Source organism: Triticum aestivum, chromosome 1A (assembly GCF_018294505.1).
Source record: "Triticum aestivum cultivar Chinese Spring chromosome 1A, IWGSC CS RefSeq v2.1, whole genome shotgun sequence".
NCBI lineage: Eukaryota > Viridiplantae > Streptophyta > Magnoliopsida > Poales > Poaceae > Triticum > Triticum aestivum.
This window is the reverse complement of record NC_057794.1, coordinates 14,381,577-14,400,464: the sequence shown is the minus strand read 5'-3', so window position 1 is coordinate 14,400,464 and position 18,888 is coordinate 14,381,577. Positions and strand designations below refer to the sequence as shown.

Below are 18,888 nucleotides of genomic sequence, written 5' to 3'. Positions count from 1 at the left end.
AATGACTACCCCTTTCAATTCAAAATAATTGAAGTTCTAGGTGTTTCCCAAGTCAAACTTCTTAAGTTTGACCAACTCTGTAGGAAAATGTGCTAAGATCTACAACACCAAATAGTCATAATACGAAAATATATGCCATACAGAATCTGAAGAGACTAATTAGTGTTGTAGATGTTAAACTGAGTGGATTAGTGATTTCGAGAAGTTCTACAGAGAAAAAGAAAATTTTACTATAAATGTAGAATAAAACCAATAGCTAGATTTCCCACCTTTGATTGTGTACAAAACTTCATGGGTCCTTTGTCGAATAAATACCATAAGAAGCGTAACAAGGAGGAGCAACCTTAGAAGAACAACAAGCTCTCCTCTCCAATCAACACGATGAAAACAACAACAAAAAATTCTTCAATATGGTTCTTTGAGGCTCCCGTGATGCCTTATTTAAAAATGGTCATTAGATTGGCAGATGTAGATGCATAAAAAGTGTCGGTTACTTATTACTGGTAACTTGAGTAAATAGATTTAAAGAATAGATTTCAAGGCCTCTACTTGGACTCCATTACTCTATTTCTGACCTCTGAAGTAAGAGAAAACTAGCACATATGCCCGTGTGTTGCAACGGGAAGCAAAATTGATGTGGCCATCAAAATGCCCATCGGCACGAACATCATCCTCGGAGGTAGGGCGACGCATGCCAAGGTGTAGAAGAAATTAATATCATGCTTTAATCGCCATTAACTGCGGTGGATGCATGTCAAGACCATCGAATAAGTAGGAATGTTTTTTTTAACATCGGTAAAGACGCAAATGCTCATACATACGAGCATACACTCATCCCTATGAACGCACACACGCACACCCTACCCCTATGAGCACCTCCGAGAGACTGAGCCGGCATGTCATCTTGAAATTAAAGAAGTCACCGTAGGTGCCTCGTCGTCGACAGGAACGTCTCCTCCCACTAAAAGCGCATCGCCGGAAATCCTGAAATAAATCCAGAAATAATGCGAGCACCAGGACTTGAACCCCTGGTGGGCTGGGGATATCACTGTCCCTCTAACCATACAACCACATGTTGGTTCACAAATAAGTAGGAATGTTGGATGGTCAGTTTTCTTTTAATTCTTGCATGAAAGATTTTAATGCATGTCATAATCTAAACAGATGAGAGAAAGAAACAAAAATAGGACTTACAAACAAAATAATAATGAGATTGGCTCAACAAAAAGATAATGTATCCATCAAAACGCTCATCGACGTGGCATCACAACATCCTCGGATGTAGGGAGGCGCATGCCGAGTTGTATAAGAAATGCATATCATGTTTTAATCTCCATTAACTGCGGTGAATATATGTCATGACCACCGAATGAGTAGAAATGTAGCATGGTCAGCTTTTTTAAATCCTTGCATGCTGAAATTTAATGCATTTCATAATCTAAGAAGATGAGGGAAAGAAAAAAAGTTAATACTACAAACAAAAAAAGCATAATGAGATAAGCTCAACAAACCGGAATGAAGGGAGAGTTTGTGTTACCCCACACTTAGGTTATACTCCTTGGGAATGCATTTTGAATCGCTGGGCAGGTTGTGGTCTTGTTTCAGTTTCTGGATGTGCCCACAATTCTATTTCACTGCCTAAATCCACTTCGTACATTTTGAGTCCATTTGGGTTTGGTTTTGTTAGGTTTTAAATGCAAACGTGTTTGTATTAAATTGAACTTGTTTGAACTGTTATGTTTTAAGAAATACCCAAACCACTTAATTTAAGTTCTCATATTTCTATGAACCCAGATAAATAATTACCGTTTCTTCAATTTTCTGTTTAATTTTGTAGTGTTATTCTGTTTAATTGAAAAAGCAAAAAGGAGAGGTCCATCAGCCAGCACACATTGGCCCAGCTAACTTTCCAGGTCGGCCCACCCACCCCCACGCTAAAGCAGCCAGGGAGACTGATACCGCTAAAAAAAGCCAGGGAGACCGATCCCCATTGAAGTCTCTCCCTTCTCCTCGTGTCAAAATTTCAGGTTTTGACCCTTTTGGAGAAGTTGTTTGAGATCTGACCCTCGTCTGCAAAAAAAATTGGGATCTGACCCCTTTTCCTACCACCAAGGGGCATGGCAGTAGGGTATAACAGCCTGCCGCTGAGGTCCTTAGCAGTGGGGTTGCACGCCTTACCGCAAAAAAAAATTCTAAGTTTCAGACACAGTGCGTGTGCGCACCTACCGCCCGGCACCTTGGCGGTAAGGTTACACATGCTACCGCCATCCCCTGTGGCGGTAGGGATGCATTGCGCTGGCGTGGTCAAGTTCCTTACCGCCAGGAGCCTTGGTGGTAGGCTGCTATACCCTACCGCCATACCCCCTGGTGGTAGGAAAAGGGTCAGATCCTGATTTTTTTGCAAACTCGGGTCAGATCTTGAACAACTTCTCCAAAAGGGTCAAAACACGAATTTTAGCCCCTCCTTGTGTCTGGACGCCGTCACCTCCCCACCCACGGGGGTGGGGTTGCTGCACCCCTGCGCCTTCGTTGCCCCGCGACCGGTCCCGCCGCCAGCGACGAGTGGCTCTTCCTCCTCCACAGCTCCCTTTCTGTTTTCTGATTTGCAGCCACAAGCACACACCAATTTGGTGACCTTGTTCCTCTTTAATTCCTCTATTTGTTGATTCTCTAGTCAGCTTGCTAATTTTCAGGCAACTCGCGATTGTATATAAATTGGTGTAATTTGATGAGAAAAGGCAAGGTGGGACTACTATAATTTGGCAGTGAATACTATTTCTAGCACAAGCATAACCTTCTTTTTTTAGAATCAGCACAAGCATACCCGTTCTCAATTGGTTGTAGCCTTCGGGAAATTATATTTTTGGCTGCTCGGGCCATGGGTCCCACCCAATTGCATGAAAAAAGATGTGTGGACCCAGGACCACCCAGGTGCATATCTAGGCCCAATAAGGATGAAACTCAGCACGTTAGAACTAGAGATAAATGGGTCGACGTACAGACGAAATGAACGAAAATTAGGAAAATTTGACGTACGGACCAAACGGACGACAATTACGGTGGTAAGAAATGATAGCCCTTTTATTATGGTTGTAGCCTTCACGAAATTACTTGCAGACACACTTACATCTGAACTTTCAGGCATGTCACTCAGCACAGTAACCAGACAAGCTCAGCAATCTCAAAGGAAACATGTGTTCGCACACGAACACGTCACGTGTACCCTCGACGCCGGGGGTGATGCACCGCAGCTCACATCGAAGGAGTCTCACCGGAAGCGCGATTCACAAGTCGACCGGCGACAGCTTTTGAGGACCCGAAACCCTACACTCGCGGGAGGGACCCCATCAGCGAGTGCGGCGGCTATGGGCTGCCCTAGGTCAGCCAAGCCGCCCCTAGAGCCTCACGATTCGCAGCTCTCCAACAAGAACGACGAAGAACGAGGGAAGGACAAAACGTAGATGAAAAAGCTGTAGATGTGTTTGCGATTGTGTGTTGTTATTCAATCGGCCGTCACTCCTTAGATATATATGAGGCGAATGGACTTCCCGTGCAAGGAAAGGTTACAATTCACGTTCAAAACCCTAGTTTGGGTCCAACTCGGAATCCAACTTTCCAAAACGGTTCAGTTTACAACCTGGCTGCACCTTGCGGGTCATGTTTGAGGCAGTAAACGACCTTGGATGGAAACGAGTCCAAAAGCAATCTTGACAGTTTCGACGAGACGAACAATTTTTGTGTTGAACATTTTTTGATCAGAGGTCATCTTAAATGTCAAATCGCTCTCACAAAATGGACTGTCACGCAAAACAACTGTTCCCTCGTGCTACCCATCAGACATGCGTCTCGTAGGGCGCGCCACATCTCGCCTCATGATAGGGCTGCACTCCGATTGCTCTAATTTTTGCATATGAACTCGGATTTGGATGATTTTTAAATCAGAATCGATCGTTTCAACGAGACGAATACAATTCGTGTAGATCATTTTTCCATACGAGGCGGTCTTGAGGGCGTAATGAGCTGAATAGTGTTCTAAATACAAAATCTCAGTATTTTGAACACAACTTCGGCCTTCGAGATGAGATCGGATGGCGATGGCCCAAACATCAAAGATGTTCATATCGACAATACGAAACTTTTTTATGTAGATCACTTCTCCATTTGAGGCCATATTAATTAAGTTCTTGACCATGCCAAAATCTGGTGTCAACACATGCCCTCCTGTTTTTCGGCAAAGCTAGCGTGCCGAAAAATAACTTGTACCATGTTTGTTCTAAGGACGATGTCAACACTCCATCAGCCATTTATAGTTTCTTAGGGCGATAATTATATATCGGCCATGTTTATGCTAAGGGCGATAGTTATATATCGGCTGTTTGCATATCTAGGCTTCTTGCCACACACTTGGGTGATATTTCTTTAAATATTTGTCATTGAGAGCTCGAGGTAATAATGTGCCTTGTATGAATTCCACCAAATATGAGTTTCCAGGAACCACTCTTGTAATCTTAAAAGGACCTTCCCAACTTGGAGCCCACTTCCCGAATTTTATATCTTTTGAACCAATTGGTAGAATCACCTTCCACACAAGATCGCCAACTTGAAAATTCTTCAACTTGACCTTCTTATTGTAAGCTCTTGCCACCCTCAACTTATCTCTCTCTATGGCATTCAAAGCAGACAAACATTTATCGGCGACTTCATCAATATTGTCCATCATCAAGTTATAGAAGTCCACCGCCGATAAATCATTTTGTTTGGCTATTCTCAAAGCATTCAAATTCACTTCCACTGGTAAAATGGCCTCTTGACCATATACGAGCTCATGTGGAGTTACTTTTGTAGCACCATGCCTTGAGATTCTGTGTGCCCACAAAGCTTCGGAAAATAGCTCATGCCATCTCCTTGGATTATCCTCAATCTTCTTCTTGATGAGCTTGATTAATACTTTATTACTAGACTTAGCTTGTCCATTGGCTTGGGCATAATATGGAGAGGAATTGAGCAACTTTATCTTATATGATTCGGCAAATTCTCTGACTTGATGTGACATAAAGGATGAACCTTGGTCCGTAGTTAATGTTTGAGGAATGCCGAATCTATGAATAATATGCTCAGTTATGAATTGAATTACCTCTACATGCGTCATATTTTTTAGTGGTATTGCTTCAGACCATTTAGTGAAATAATCAGTTGCCACCAACACAAACCGATGCCCCTTTGAAGAAGACAGATGAATCTCTCCAATAAAGTCCAATCCCCAACCTCTAAAAGGCCACGGCTTGATAATAGGGTGTAACATAGCAGCGGGAGCTAACTGAATATCACCAAACTTTTGATAAGCTTCACATCCTTTATAGTACCGGAAGCAATCATTAACCATTGTTGGCCAATAAAACCCAGCACGTCGTAGTAATCATTTCATCTTGGGAGCCGACTGATGAGTGCCACAAATACCTTCATGGTCCTCTCTCATAGCAACTCTCGCTTGGTCCTCGTCCAAACATTTTAAAAGAACATCATCAACCGATCGGCGATAGAGACCATCATCTCTCAGTGTGTATTTGAAAGCCATACGCCGAATAGTCATGTCCACCCTTTTACTAGGATCACACAAATAATCAATAATGGGCTTCCTCCAGTCTTGATTTTCTCCTGCATTAAATATTTCATTAATGGGCGAAACGGTGGGCTTCGGTTCGGCCTCCCCTATGTTGGTAAGACTAGACATCGGCCTTTGAGAAATATGAAACATGCCACGATCAACATGATAGCCAGATGCTTGTTGTGCCAACTCATTTGCTCTCCAATTGTCATGTCTAGATATATGAGCAATGCTAAAATAATCCAAAGTAGAAATTATATCTAGACATTTATCAAGATAAACATTAAGTGATTCGTCAAAACATTGAAAGACTTTGGATATTTGTTGCACTACTAATAACAAATCACCAAAAGCCTCAATATGTGTAGCACCTATGGCAAGCAACATCTCTAAGACGAATACAAATGCTTCATATTCGGCTTGATTATTTGTGCAAAAGTATTCTAAGCGGCATGAGGCTTAAAAAACAGCACCATGAGGAGATATATAAACAATACCAACACATTGGCCATTACTACAAACTGAACCATCAAAATATAATCTCCATGGTACTAATGAGACAAGGTTTATATCAATATCATGCTTTTCATCAATCCGATGCTCAACAATAAAATTAGCAACAATTTGGCCTTTCATGGATTTCAGAGATTCATAAGCCAAATCATATTCAATTAAAGCATAAGCCTACTTGCCAATTCTACCACTAAGAATTGGCCTATGCAACATGTATTTGATGACAACGGTTTGACAAGCTATAATGCAAGTACTAGGCACTAGATAATGTCTCAATTTTGTGCAAGCATAATATAAGCAAAAGCATAATTTCTCAATAAATGTATACCTTGTCTCGGCGTCTAATAAGCGTCGGCTCAAATAAGTAATAGCATGCTCCTTTCCTTCGGTCTCTTGAGTCAAAACAGCACCAATAACACCTTCCTCCGCTACAATGTAAAGTCTAAATGGCTCCCTGTGCCTGGGCGCTTTCATAACCGGAGGAGTGCACAAATATTTCTTAATCATATCAAATGACTCTTGCTGTTTTGCCCCCCAAGTAAAATCAACATCATTCTTTAACCGAAGGATAGGAGTAAATGCATCAACCTTCCCTGATAGATTGGTTATGAACCTCCTCAAATAATTGACCTTGCCAAGGAAGTTTTGCATATCTCTCTTGCATGTTGGAGCCTCTACTTTCTGTATAGCTACTATCTTTTTGGGATCAATTTCCACGCCATCTTCATGAATAATGAAACCCAGAAACTTCCCAGCCGATACACCAAAGGCACACTTCAAAGGATTCATTTTTAGCCCATATTTCTTCATTCTTTCAAAAGCCAAACGCAAATCGGCTAAGTGAGATTCAAAAGCATCTGATTTGACAACAATATCATCAATATAGACCTCAAGTATAACACCAAGTAAATCATGAAAAATTAAATTCATGGCCCTTTGATACGTGGCGCCGACATTCCTTAATCCAAAGGTCATCACTGTCCACTCAAATAAACCAAGGAAACCGGGGCATCGAAAAGCTGTTTTGGACATGTCCTCTTCAGCCATAAAAATCTGGTTATACCCCGCATTACCATCAAGAAAGCTAATGACCTTATGTCCAGAAGCATTATTAATAAGCATATCGGCTATTGGCATAGGATACTCATCTTTAGGTGTAGCTCTATTCAAATCTCTGAAATCAATGCACACCCTCAACTTGCCGGAGCCTTTCTTCTCTACTGGTACAATATTAGAAATCCACTCGGCATACCTGCAAGGCCTAATAAAATTAGCTTTAAGCAAATGATCGATCTCTTCCTTGATCCGGTCATACATTTTTGGATTAAACTTTCTGGCCGATTGTTTGTATGGTCTAAAACTGGCCTTTATAGGTAAATGGTGCTCCACTAGCTCTCGGCTTAAACCAGGCATTTCATGATATTCCCATGCAAAGCAACAAACATATTCTTTCAACAGCTCGATCAACTTAGCCTTACGACCGGCTCTTAAATTTTTATTTACAAATGTCGGCTTAAGAATTGAACCATCTCCTATATCTATCTCTTCTAATGGATTGGCTGATGTAAAACCTTGTCCTAATTTATCCATATCATCTAACTCTTCTATGGACTCATACATATCGTTCTCATTGGACCGATATTCTACAAGACGCTTTTGTAACCACTCTGAGTTAGGATTCATTTAAATACATCAGACCTTGGAGCCGATTATCGCCAACCAGCTTTAAAGAAACGGGCACGAAACCACTATTTGGCGCTAAGAAAATCAAATTATGATAAGTCACGCCCCGTCAAGCAAGTAGCATTGGGATGTTGCCAATCCACTGATGCATCGGCCAAAGCAACACAAGCCGAATTATCCGAATGAATAACTTCTACTTCATCATCAACCCATTGAATTAAAAACTGGTGCATAGTAGATGGCATGCATTGGTTGCATGAACCCAATCATGGCCTAATATCACATTGTAGTTACCTTGCACCTCGGCGACAAAGAATGCGGTAGCCAAAGTTTTGCTTCCCACCGTAAGCTCCACATACATTACACCTTTGGCTTCAGTTTTCTCTTTTCCTTCAAACCCATTAAGCACCATGTTGGTCTTTATTAACTCTTCATCAGGAAGCCCCAATTTTTTGAAGACCGAATATGGCATAAGATTCACCACAGCACCACCATCGACAAGCATTCTAGCAACCGGCGATCCATTAATATGACCTTTAAGGAACAATGGCTTGAAGTGCGTCACCGGTTCTTTTGGCTTCTAGAATATAGCATTTTTAGGACAAAAATCTACCTGAGCTACTTCCCCTTCTTCATCTATAGCACGAAATTCAGCGGGTAAGTTTTACAACATATTAATATCCATACCTTCATGAACCGGTGTAGACTCGTAATCAAGCATTTCATCTTCTTCCTCAAGCATGTCCACTGACTCTAAAATATCTCCAAGTGAAGAGGAAGTAGTAGGCAAAGTGGACGATGTAATAGTAGCCGCATCGTCCTCCGTTGATGGTGTAGGTGTTGCTATGGTCAACGCAAAAGCTGCCATGTTTTCCTTTTGCTTTGGCCTCCAAACTTGTTTTGGGGGTACCATGGGACGACTTTCATTGAATAATTTATCCCTTAGCTTTTCTGCTTCTTGTTCCTCCATCTCATGACTCCTCATGCGCTACAATATTCTTTTTTTCTCCTTGGTCAGACTAGAAGGACACCACTTAGGCTGAGTATATTTTGGATCCCTCGACTTGGCCTTGCTTGTGCTAGCTTCATGATCATTAGCCATGGGACCCTGCTGGACAGCAGCCACATCTTTATTAGAATCAGCTGGATTATCAACAATAATCGGCTCTTTGATTGTTAATTCTTTAGTGCCTATCATAATAGTTTCAGCACTAGTATTCTTCTCCCTTTACTTGCTAGGCTCTGAAATTTCAACACTTGGTGATTTAGCACGCCACACTTGCTTGCCAACCCTTCCATGATTATCTTGCATTGGCCGATTGGCACCGTTGTACAAACGGCCTCTTGTGGGATAAGAGAGCCTCTCACGAATGGGCCTCCTTGATTTTGCCCGCCCCGGATGAAAAGCATAAGGGGCCATTGGGGGCTGCCCCCATCCTCCATTGAAACCACCCATGTAGTATGGCGCATAGGGGGGTGGTGCCATCCATGGTCCCGGTGCCCATGACCCATATGGCCTTGCATGGTGCTGAAATTCTTCCCGAGGAGGTGACCTTGAGCGCTTCAAATTTGATGACCGGTTAGAGCTAGAACCGGCTGCTTGATTGGCATACTTGGACAACAAGATATCAAAAGTTGGCTTGATTTTCTTGCGTTCTACTTTAGCCTCATTTGTCTTCCACTTGCCAACCTCTGGACTCTTGGGCTTAACAAATTTGACACGAGTGTTCTCTTGCACTTGTGGTTGCCCCCCGAGTATCGGATTCTTGATGGTGATCTTGATTATCTCCTTGCCATCGGGTTGCTTATCAAGCACAATTTGTCTTCCCAAGACCTTGTCGCTCTCCTTATTTTTCTTGGGCTCACCAATGACAATATTATTATTATTAGCTGATTCGGCTATGCTGGGCCGAATTAACATCTTTTCCCCCTCCAAATCCATGGTGTTCATTGGGAAAGGCTGCTTATCAACTTGCATCTCAGAAAAATTCAATCGTCTGTCATTAATGGCCGATTGTATCTGTCGTCGAAAAACATTACAATCATTAGTAGCATGAGAAAAAGAATTATGATACTTGCAATAAGCATGCCGTTTCAGTTCTTCAAACAGCAGTAAAGTATGAGATATTCTAATAATCTTCGCTTGCAATAAAGCGTCAAATATTCTATCACACTTAGCAATATTGAAAGTAAATTTCATCTCTTCATCACGATTCTTATGAATCGGCTTTAAATCATTGCAAGTAAATGGTTTGGCCTTAGATGGCCAAACAAATTCAGCAGCATAAATATCACCCTCATTGTCCGAGTGGTCACTATCATACTCAACCATATTCATCTTAGGACGATCAGTTTTATATCTATGCACCTCTTTAAGATCTTTGCTTCGGCTTTCTTGAGCCAACGCCCTTTGCAAGACTTGGTTGATATTTAAAAACTCATGTCCTTCTAGCCTTTCTCTAATGTGAGTTCTCAAACCACTAAGAACAAGATCAGCCAAATCTCTCTCGGTTATCACCAAACTATAGCACCGGTTTTTTGTATCTCTAAATCTATTGGCGTAATCGGAGACCGATTCATCATGCTTTTGTCTAACCGATGTAAGATGTGATAACTTAAGCTCATTATCGCCACTATAAAAATGATCATGAAACTTTTGTTCCAAGTGAAACCATGTAGTAATAGAACCGGGTGGTAATGTAGAAAACCACGAGAAAGCAGTACCGGTTAAAGATAAAGGAAAATAACGTACTCTCCACTCATCTCGAGAACTTGCCTCACCTAATTGTGCCAAGTATTGACTAACATGCTCCCAGGTGGTTTTTGTGCCCTCTCCATTAAAATTAACAAAATCTGGAATTTTATATCCCGGAGGGCATTGAATTGCATCAAAGTATTCTGGATATGGCTTTTGATAAATACGGTTCCTTGGTAACTCAACTCCAAAATTCTCTCGGAGCATCTTAGCCATCTCCTCTCTAAGATTAGCTAGACCATCATCCATAGTGGATGATGAAGCTTGTGGCAGTAGCATAGGAGGAGTAGGGTTAGTAGTTGCATGTATGAATTGTGGCATGTAAGCCGAATTGTAATTCGGCAGTGATCTAACAGTGTTTGCTCTTGTTGGTAGGGTTTGGTTCGGTGTCACCACCGAACTTGGCATACTCATGATAGGATTAATGGATGTAGAAAAAATTTGATTTGTGGGGCTAGGATAAAAGTTCATCGGCACGGGAGGCGCCAATGAAATAGGTAAAGTTGGACTAGGGATTTCTGCGGTAGCAGGCACACCAACATTACCACTAGATGATTGAGGCCTACTATTTTTAGCATTACTATTTTCCAAGAAAATTTGGTATAAAAGATTATTGCTATCAGTAATGCGACTATCAATTTCAGCCCATACCTCGGGAGAGAAGGTATTACTTACAGAGGGTTTAACCTATTCATCATGAAGAGGAGGAAACTTGATTTCTCCAATCGGAGTGATATTGCCTTGGCGATCCTTCTTGAACTTAGCAAGGAACTCCTGCATCTTCTTCTCTTCACGCGCCTTCTTGTACTCCTCATAAGCTTGGCGATGTTCCTTCGATAACTCCTCAAAATTGGGCTTGATTATGTTATTGGCGTTGATTTCCGAGGGCTTGGGAATCTTGTCGTTGCCAGACATGATGGAAGATGATGACGACTGATCTTTAGTCCCGAGCGGAGTCGCCAAAAAGTGTGTTCGCACACGAACACGTCACGTGTACCCTCGACGCCGGGGGTGATGCACCGCAGCTCACGTCGAAGGAGTCTCACCAGAAACGCGATTCGCAAGTCGACCGGCGAGAGCTTTTGAGGACCCGAAACCCTACACTCCCGGGAGGGACCCCATCGGGGAGTGCGGCGGCTATGGGCTGCCCTAGTCGGCCAAGCCACCCCTAGAGCCTCGCGATTCGCAGCTCTCCAACACAAAGAACGACGAAGAACGAGGGAGCAAGAACGAGGGAAGGACAAGACATAGATGAAAAAGCTGTAGATGTGTTTGCGATTGTGTGTTGTTATTCAATCGGCCGTCACCCCTTAGATATATATGAGGCGGATGAACTTCCCGTGCAAGGAAAGGTTACAATTCACGTTCAGAACCCTAGTTTGGGTCCAACTCGGAATCAAACTTTTCAAAACGGTTCGGTTTACAACCTGGCTGCACCTTACGGGTCATGTTTGAGGCAGTAAACGACCTCGGATGGAAACGATTCCAAAAGCAATCTTGACCGTTTCGACGAGACCGAACAACTTTTGTGTTGAACATTTTTTGATCAGAGGTCATCTTGAAGATCAAATCGCTCGCACAAAACGGACTTTCACGCAAAACACCTGTTCCCTCGCGCTACCCATCAGACATGCGTCTGGTAGGGCGCGCCACATCTCGCCTCATGACAGGGCTGCACTCCGATTGCTCTAACTTTTGCATACGAACTCGGATTTGGATGATTTTTATATCAAAATCGATCATTTCGATAATACAAAGACAATCCGTGTAGATAATTTTTCCATATGAGGCGGTCTTGAGGGCGTAATGAGCCGAATAGTATTCTGAATACAAAATCTCAATATTTCGAACACAACTTCGGCCTTCGAGATGAGATCGGATGGCGATGGCCCCAACATCAAAGTTGTTCATATCGACAATACGAAACTTTTTTATGTAGATCACTTCTCCATTTAAGGCCATATTAATTAAGTTCTTGACCGTGCCAAAATCTGGTGTCAACAAGATGAAAACATTTTTTTTCTTATTCCAGCCATCGTCGTCGTGTTAACCGAAAGAAACAGCACAAGAGAAAAAACATGGGAAATGCAAAGACGAGGAACGACGACTCTCTTTTTGAAAGACAAGGAACGACGACTCTCAAGGATGGTTCAGTGCATCCTCTGGATGCAGCATCTCAGCCTGGAACATCAGGAGCCTAGGTCATCATCAGTTGTCCTTGGTTGGGTAGGAGGCCATCTTGTTGATGCCGCAGAGGCCCTCGCCCTTGCCGGTGGCCCTCTTCATCCTGATGTACCCCTTCTCGCCCCACTTGGCTCCCCACGAGTTCTTCACAATGATGTAGTCGTGCCCCTTGCCCTTGTCCGACCCGTACCCGACCGCCGCCACCCCGTGATCCAGATGCGCGCCGCACGGACCATCGAAAACCCCCTGCAGGAACCAGGAAAATGTTTCAGATTACAAGTCATTTCAAACATAGTTCAGAGCAAATGTTAAGAACAAAAGTTAGTCCAGTAGAAGGGTGTAAGTTGAAAAATGTCATCCAACGTGAGTATGCATGTGGGTCACATTTCGGTGACACGTCAGGCTTTTTTTCCATTGCCAGAAATATATGTTAATATGTATGCTTACCCCGCTGTAGAACTGGAAGTGCCTGCCGGAGGCCTCAATGGCGACGGAGACGGGCTGGTGTGCGAGCGCCTTGATCAGCGCCTGCTCGTCCTTTGCCGGCACGTCCTCGTAGCCGCTGATCGACACCGCCTCAGACTCACTCTTCTTGCCGTCGCCGCAGCTGCCTTCCTCCATAAGGTACGGATAGGCCTCCTCGGTGTGGAGGCCGCCGCTGGAGGCGATGTAGGAGAAGGCATAGTCCATCATACCGCCGTTGCAGCCACTGTTGCCGTCGACGCTGCAGTCGATGAGCTCCTGCTCCGACAGCGCCGTCAGGTTGCCCGTCACGATCGCGTTGATCCCCTCCACCGCCGCCACGGTCGAGAATGCCCAGCAGCTGCCGCACTGCCCCTGGTTCTTCACGTCCGTCACCGCGCCCTTCTTCCTCCAGTCAACCTCCTTCGGCAAGTCGCGGGCAGACAAGTCCTCGTACCTGAAGCTCCGGCTACTGCTCCGGCTAGCCGGAGGAGGGCTGAGGCCAAGGTAGGCGGCCTTGAACTCGTCGTGGGTGAGGTCGGCGAACTCATTGAGACCAAGCCAGTAGCTGGTCACCTCCCGGTTGATCTCGTCGATGAGCTTCAGGTTGTCCTTGAACACCTCGAACCGGTGCAGCTTCTCCTCGAAGCTCGCGTACGCCTTCTGGTGCTTGGCCAGCCACTTCTCGAACAGCTCGATGAGCCTGTCGTGCGACGACAGGTCCTCCTCCGAGTAGCCGACGATGGAGAAGTCGCTGTTGCGAGCCACGCACACGCCGACACAGAGGAGAAGAACAGCAACCGAGAGCTTGGAAGCCATGACTGATACCTTGAATAATGGAAGTGTTGGTTGCAGGATGGAAGAGACAAGAGAGCATGCAATGTATTTGTAGCCTCAGTTTGGGCATGCGATTGAATTGCTTCAAAGCAAAGGCAATGGAGGAAAGAGAGATGCAGTGCCTGCCATTGCCATTGAGTGTTTAAATTAAATCATGCCAAGGCTTTAAGCTTTGATCTCTGACGGCGAGACTTGGCTTCCAAGCATGTAATGCTGGGTGCAGAGCGAGCATCCCTTTCTGTCTGTGGTACCTGCAAAAAGTTTAGAGGAAACCTTATTGGTGCCTGTGAACCTCATTCAAAGCAAAATCTTAGTGCATATATCTGAAGTCTAAACTGAAGAAGGAAAGTGTACATGTGCAACCTGATGGTTGGATGAACTATCAGTGTCAAGAGATTGCCATAAGTCCTTTTCCATGTTAATGCATCGTGTTCTCAGCTAGCTGAACATAGCAATGTACAATGGTTTCTGTATCTGTTCACCAGATTGTTTCAGAAAACAGTAGTGTTGATTTCACTTTGAGAAAAAAAGGGTGTACCTTTTTGAAAAGATGTAAGGGAATGTTACCTCCTGGTGGCCACACTTGCTACTTGGAGTAAAAGAGGGGCATCAAGTTCATCATACATTGCAGGTGCTCATTTATCTTTTGCAGGCCATACAAAAGTCAAAACAAGCCAGATGCAGAGAAAATAGCAAAGGTAATCTTCTGTGGGCTGTTTCTATTAGATCCAGAGGAACATGGTCCTTCGGTGCAAAATGGAGTGCATACGTAGAGAGAAAGTCATAAACTGAACTAACATCTACCAACAGGGGCTCCAACCTTACCAATTTATGAATTCAAACACAATTATATATTCCTTACTCCATGTTATCAATACAGAGAAATTTTGGTATAATTTCAGTGCAACTCCTACTTGGTTCGTCTACTCAGAACTCCCGTGAGAAGTTAACCTTGACAGGAGGAATCAATATGAAACGGTGCTCTACTCTCACCACGGTAAGAATTTCATTACCGGTCCAGCTAAAAAAGGCAATTTCATCACCAAGTAAATGCTCACTCGGAGGACATGAAGATTCAATACAATGATACTACAGAATTATCATCCTAGTGCATCACTGCTGGAACATGTTGTTCAGTCTGTAACCATTCCACATAGCTATGAATCAACTACTAGTGTAGGTATCTCTGAATGCTTCTTGCCTCGGCTAGCTGAACATAGCAAAGTGCAATGGTTTATACATCTGTTCATCAGATAGTTTCAGAACAGTAAAAGAGGGGTGTGCCTTTTTCAGAAGATGTAAAGGAATGCTATCTCATGGTGACAGCACTTGCTACTTGGAGTAAAAGAGGGGCATCAACTTCATCATACTGTGTCATGTGCTCATTTCTCTTTTCCAAACCATACAAAAGTCAAAACAAGCCAGATCCAAGCAAAATAGTGAAGGTAATTTTCTTGTTGGCAGCTTTTAGCTCTACGCAAGTCTACAGGTACATATTTCTTGGGGGCAAAATGGAGTACATATATTCAGAGAAATGCATAGCTGAACCAACTGGAGACTTGATTTGACGAACTGTAACACAAATATATCTTTCTTACTTCATATACTTGGTTTTTCATTACAGGGTTGATAATTTTGGAAAGCATTGTTAGTAAAGCTTCTACTTGGCTCTATCCAGAGCTCCAGTAATTAGCTTACCGAACATCTTGACAAGAGTAATAATACATAAGAAGTGGTACTTTATTCAGTGCAAGGTATCAAGATCAACATCACCGGAAATATTATCAGCTAAAGGCTCACTCCAAAGATACATAAGACGTAAAACTCTGCGATACTACAGAATTGTCATTCCAGAACATCACGAGAGACATAACATTCAGTCTCGGCATATAACCATTCTACATAGCGATAATCAACATAGGTATCTCTGGATGGAGTTTGAAGCTAGCACCGCGGTAATGGATAGTGGCCCTTCATGTTGGCTTCTCGTAGCTGTTCTGATCTCTGAACTCCGCCATCTTACTTTTGATGTAATCTCCAATATTAGGCTGGATAAACATGTGTGTGGGGTCAAGAATGTGCACGATGAACTTCTCCGATGCGGGCATTGACGCATTCATATTAACAATGAACTGAGCCATTGGTATATCACTGGGAAACAAAAAAGATAAACCAGTGGATCAACTAAAACTGCAGAGTGATGGTATAATGAACAAAACAGTTGATCCTGTTGGGATTTGCGAGCTTACCAGGAGATGAACAGCCCCTTGATTGCATTAACCATCTTTCAATGTGCTCGGTACAGTAGAATATTACCTGTTTGGCAAACAGAACAACCAAGTCATTCGGAGTAGTAATGTTACTGAAACATATACAAACAATCTGACACATATCATGTAAACAATGGGGTTCTACAGTGGCACCAGGTGATACCATTTAGCCAGCAGCAGAGAGAAAACAGGGGAAGGAGGGGTGGAGGATCATGAGGCTTCATGGTGAAAAAGGACCAAAACTAAATGGACTAAGAGCAAAATGCTCAAATCACAATGGTAAGTGGTCTGGCTTCTTCTCTTTATTTCTCTGAACACAAGTACCAACTGTCTACACCTTCAGTCAGATTGGGACCATTAAAATGGAAAAAAGAAGCCAACATGTGCCAGAGTTTAGGGTAACATAAACCCAACGCATGGATAATGCAAATGTGTTACTCCCTCCGTACCGAAATACTTGTAGTTGGGGGAACTTGTACTACAAATATTTCGGTACAGAGGGAGTACATTACATCGCATGGCACATCAGAGTTAAACAATCTGTCAGAATAAACGGTGCTACTTGGGGAAGGCAGCAGATTACCAGATTGGGCAGGCAAATAAAATCAACGCGGGACAGACTAGATAACTGAGTGCAAATTGTGCATAACATGTAAACGAACTACAAAGGCATCAAAGTTAAATTTGCCCAAGCAAAATCTGGCAGATCAGGGCACACACAGTATGCTACAAAATCAGGGCGTCCAGAGTAGATTCGCTGAATCAGGGAACAAAATTAAATTGACATCAACGGCAGCTTTACAAGCTCCAACCTTAATTTACAGCAACAACGATCGGTTGAAGGGTGAAGTGGGATTCAGAGCGACATCTAAGTGAACTGCGTGACCGATTCTAATTCCACTTCCCCAAAGAATGTTTGGTACTAGAATCAAGCAGTCAGGGTAGCTTCAATGCCAGTCTATCCTAGAAAAGATCCAAACCAGTCAACATGAACGGATGTACAGGACAGTACAGTACAGGGCGGATCGCGGCGTCGATGTGGGATGAGCATCGGGCAGGGGTGGCACCTGGAGGGGGCGGGCGCGACCGCTGTCAGAGGAGAACCTCCTGGGCGCGAATCTTCCTGTCTTGGCGAGGGGATGGGGGCGCGGAGAAGGTGCGTGGCTCGCCGGCGGCGGCGGTGGCGGTGGCCAGTGGAAGGGGATTCCCGAGCTGGTGGAGGAACACCTCTGCCCAGATCGAAGAGGGCTGGAAGGATGGGCTGCCATATGAAGCTATTGGGCCTATTATCCCTTCTGAAAGGCCTGAATTAAGCCCAGTAGTTGGCAAAGGCGGCCGACACTCTCCAAGCAAAAGGCTCAAGCCTGGCTGCACGGGCCAGCCCAATACCTCCACAAACTTTTTTATTTGGCAAGCACGAGCAGAAGGGTCCCCAGACTCACAAAAAAAAAACGAGGAGAATGGTGCTTTGTACTCCTACTTGTCAGAGGGTCGCCATTTGTGGCTTATTAACCTGTATGATACCATTGTAGTTCCTGTCTACTTGATCGTTCATCAATAAAGTGCAGCATTTTAACCCTAAAAAACTCAGGATTTTATTTATTCAATATATTTTGGGAAATATATAATTGAAAGTTAGTTTACATATACATATACATATATATATATATGTGTGTGTGTGTGTGTGTGTGTGTGTGTGTGTGTGTGTGTATATTGTGAAATAAAAACACGTTTTCATATATTTGAATCGCTGGTTTGTACCATCCCAAAGACGGTGTACCACGATTAGCTACTAAGGCAATATATAGAGGAACAAGGCTACATGATAGACTAGCAAGGCATGAGATCAAATTGGCATCACTGTTGAACTAACACCGGTGGTCAGAGTGGCACCTGGAGGAGGGGGATGTTGGCGACGCAAGGGAAGGAGGGGCAGCGCCGTCTGAATGGTGGATGGATGGATGGGTGCAACAACCTCCGTAAGGGGAGAATTGAGAGTCGGGTTGTCTTGCAAAGAAGGCACCATGTGTATGGTTGATAGCTCGGCATTGAAGTTGTAATCTGTCCTACTACATGGCACAACAGGTTGGGGTCCGTCCACAGGGACAGTGAGAGGAGGTCAAGAAGAGCTAATGTTGATAGGCCAAAACAATTTGTGGGATCATGAAACTTTATTCAGGGTTATTAAGTGGTAGTTACACCATCATGTGGCATTCTCAGCCCGACATGACAGTTGAAACCTAATGACAGAGAGAGTTTTGCTAATCTATCAACTTCAAAGTTGTGGCTTCTACCTTCATGCACCAGTAGAAAACAGGAATTTGGTCCAGGCCGGGTCAGCCCATTAGTCCCGGTTCAGTCTAGAACCGGGACCAATGGGGGCATTGGACCCGGTTCGTGAGCCCAGGGGGCCGGCCGGGCCACATGGGCCATTTGTCCCAGTTCGTCTGGACCTTTTGGTCCCGGTTGGTGGGACGAACCGGGACCAATGGGCCTGGCTCCTGGCCCACCATCATTGGTCCCGGTTCGTGGCATGAACCGGGACCAAAGGCTCCCCTTTAGTCCCGGTTCATGCCACG

At 43.9% G+C, this 18,888-nt stretch overlaps 2 protein-coding genes across 2 annotated transcripts; both read right to left on the bottom strand.

Annotated features, from left to right (window-relative positions):
- Positions 1–12,559: 12,559 nt before the first annotated feature.
- LOC123186355 (cysteine protease XCP1) lies at positions 12,560–14,072 on the bottom strand. The gene is made up of 2 exons (XM_044598137.1): positions 13,188–14,072; positions 12,560–12,986 (listed from the first exon to the last, which is right to left on the bottom strand). Exons 1-2 carry the CDS (start codon positions 14,019–14,021, stop codon positions 12,765–12,767), a joined length of 1,056 nt encoding a protein of 351 aa, XP_044454072.1. The 5' UTR covers positions 14,022–14,072; the 3' UTR covers positions 12,560–12,764.
- Positions 14,073–15,758: 1,686 nt separating this feature from the next.
- On the bottom strand, positions 15,759–16,334 carry LOC123071586 (general transcription and DNA repair factor IIH subunit TFB5; the record flags this gene model as incomplete). Its single annotated transcript, XM_044495192.1, is given in 2 exon segments — positions 15,759–16,190; positions 16,289–16,334. Coding segments are annotated over 2 exon segments (213 nt in total). The 3' UTR covers positions 15,759–16,012.
- Between the last annotated feature and the right edge of the window lie 2,554 nt (positions 16,335–18,888).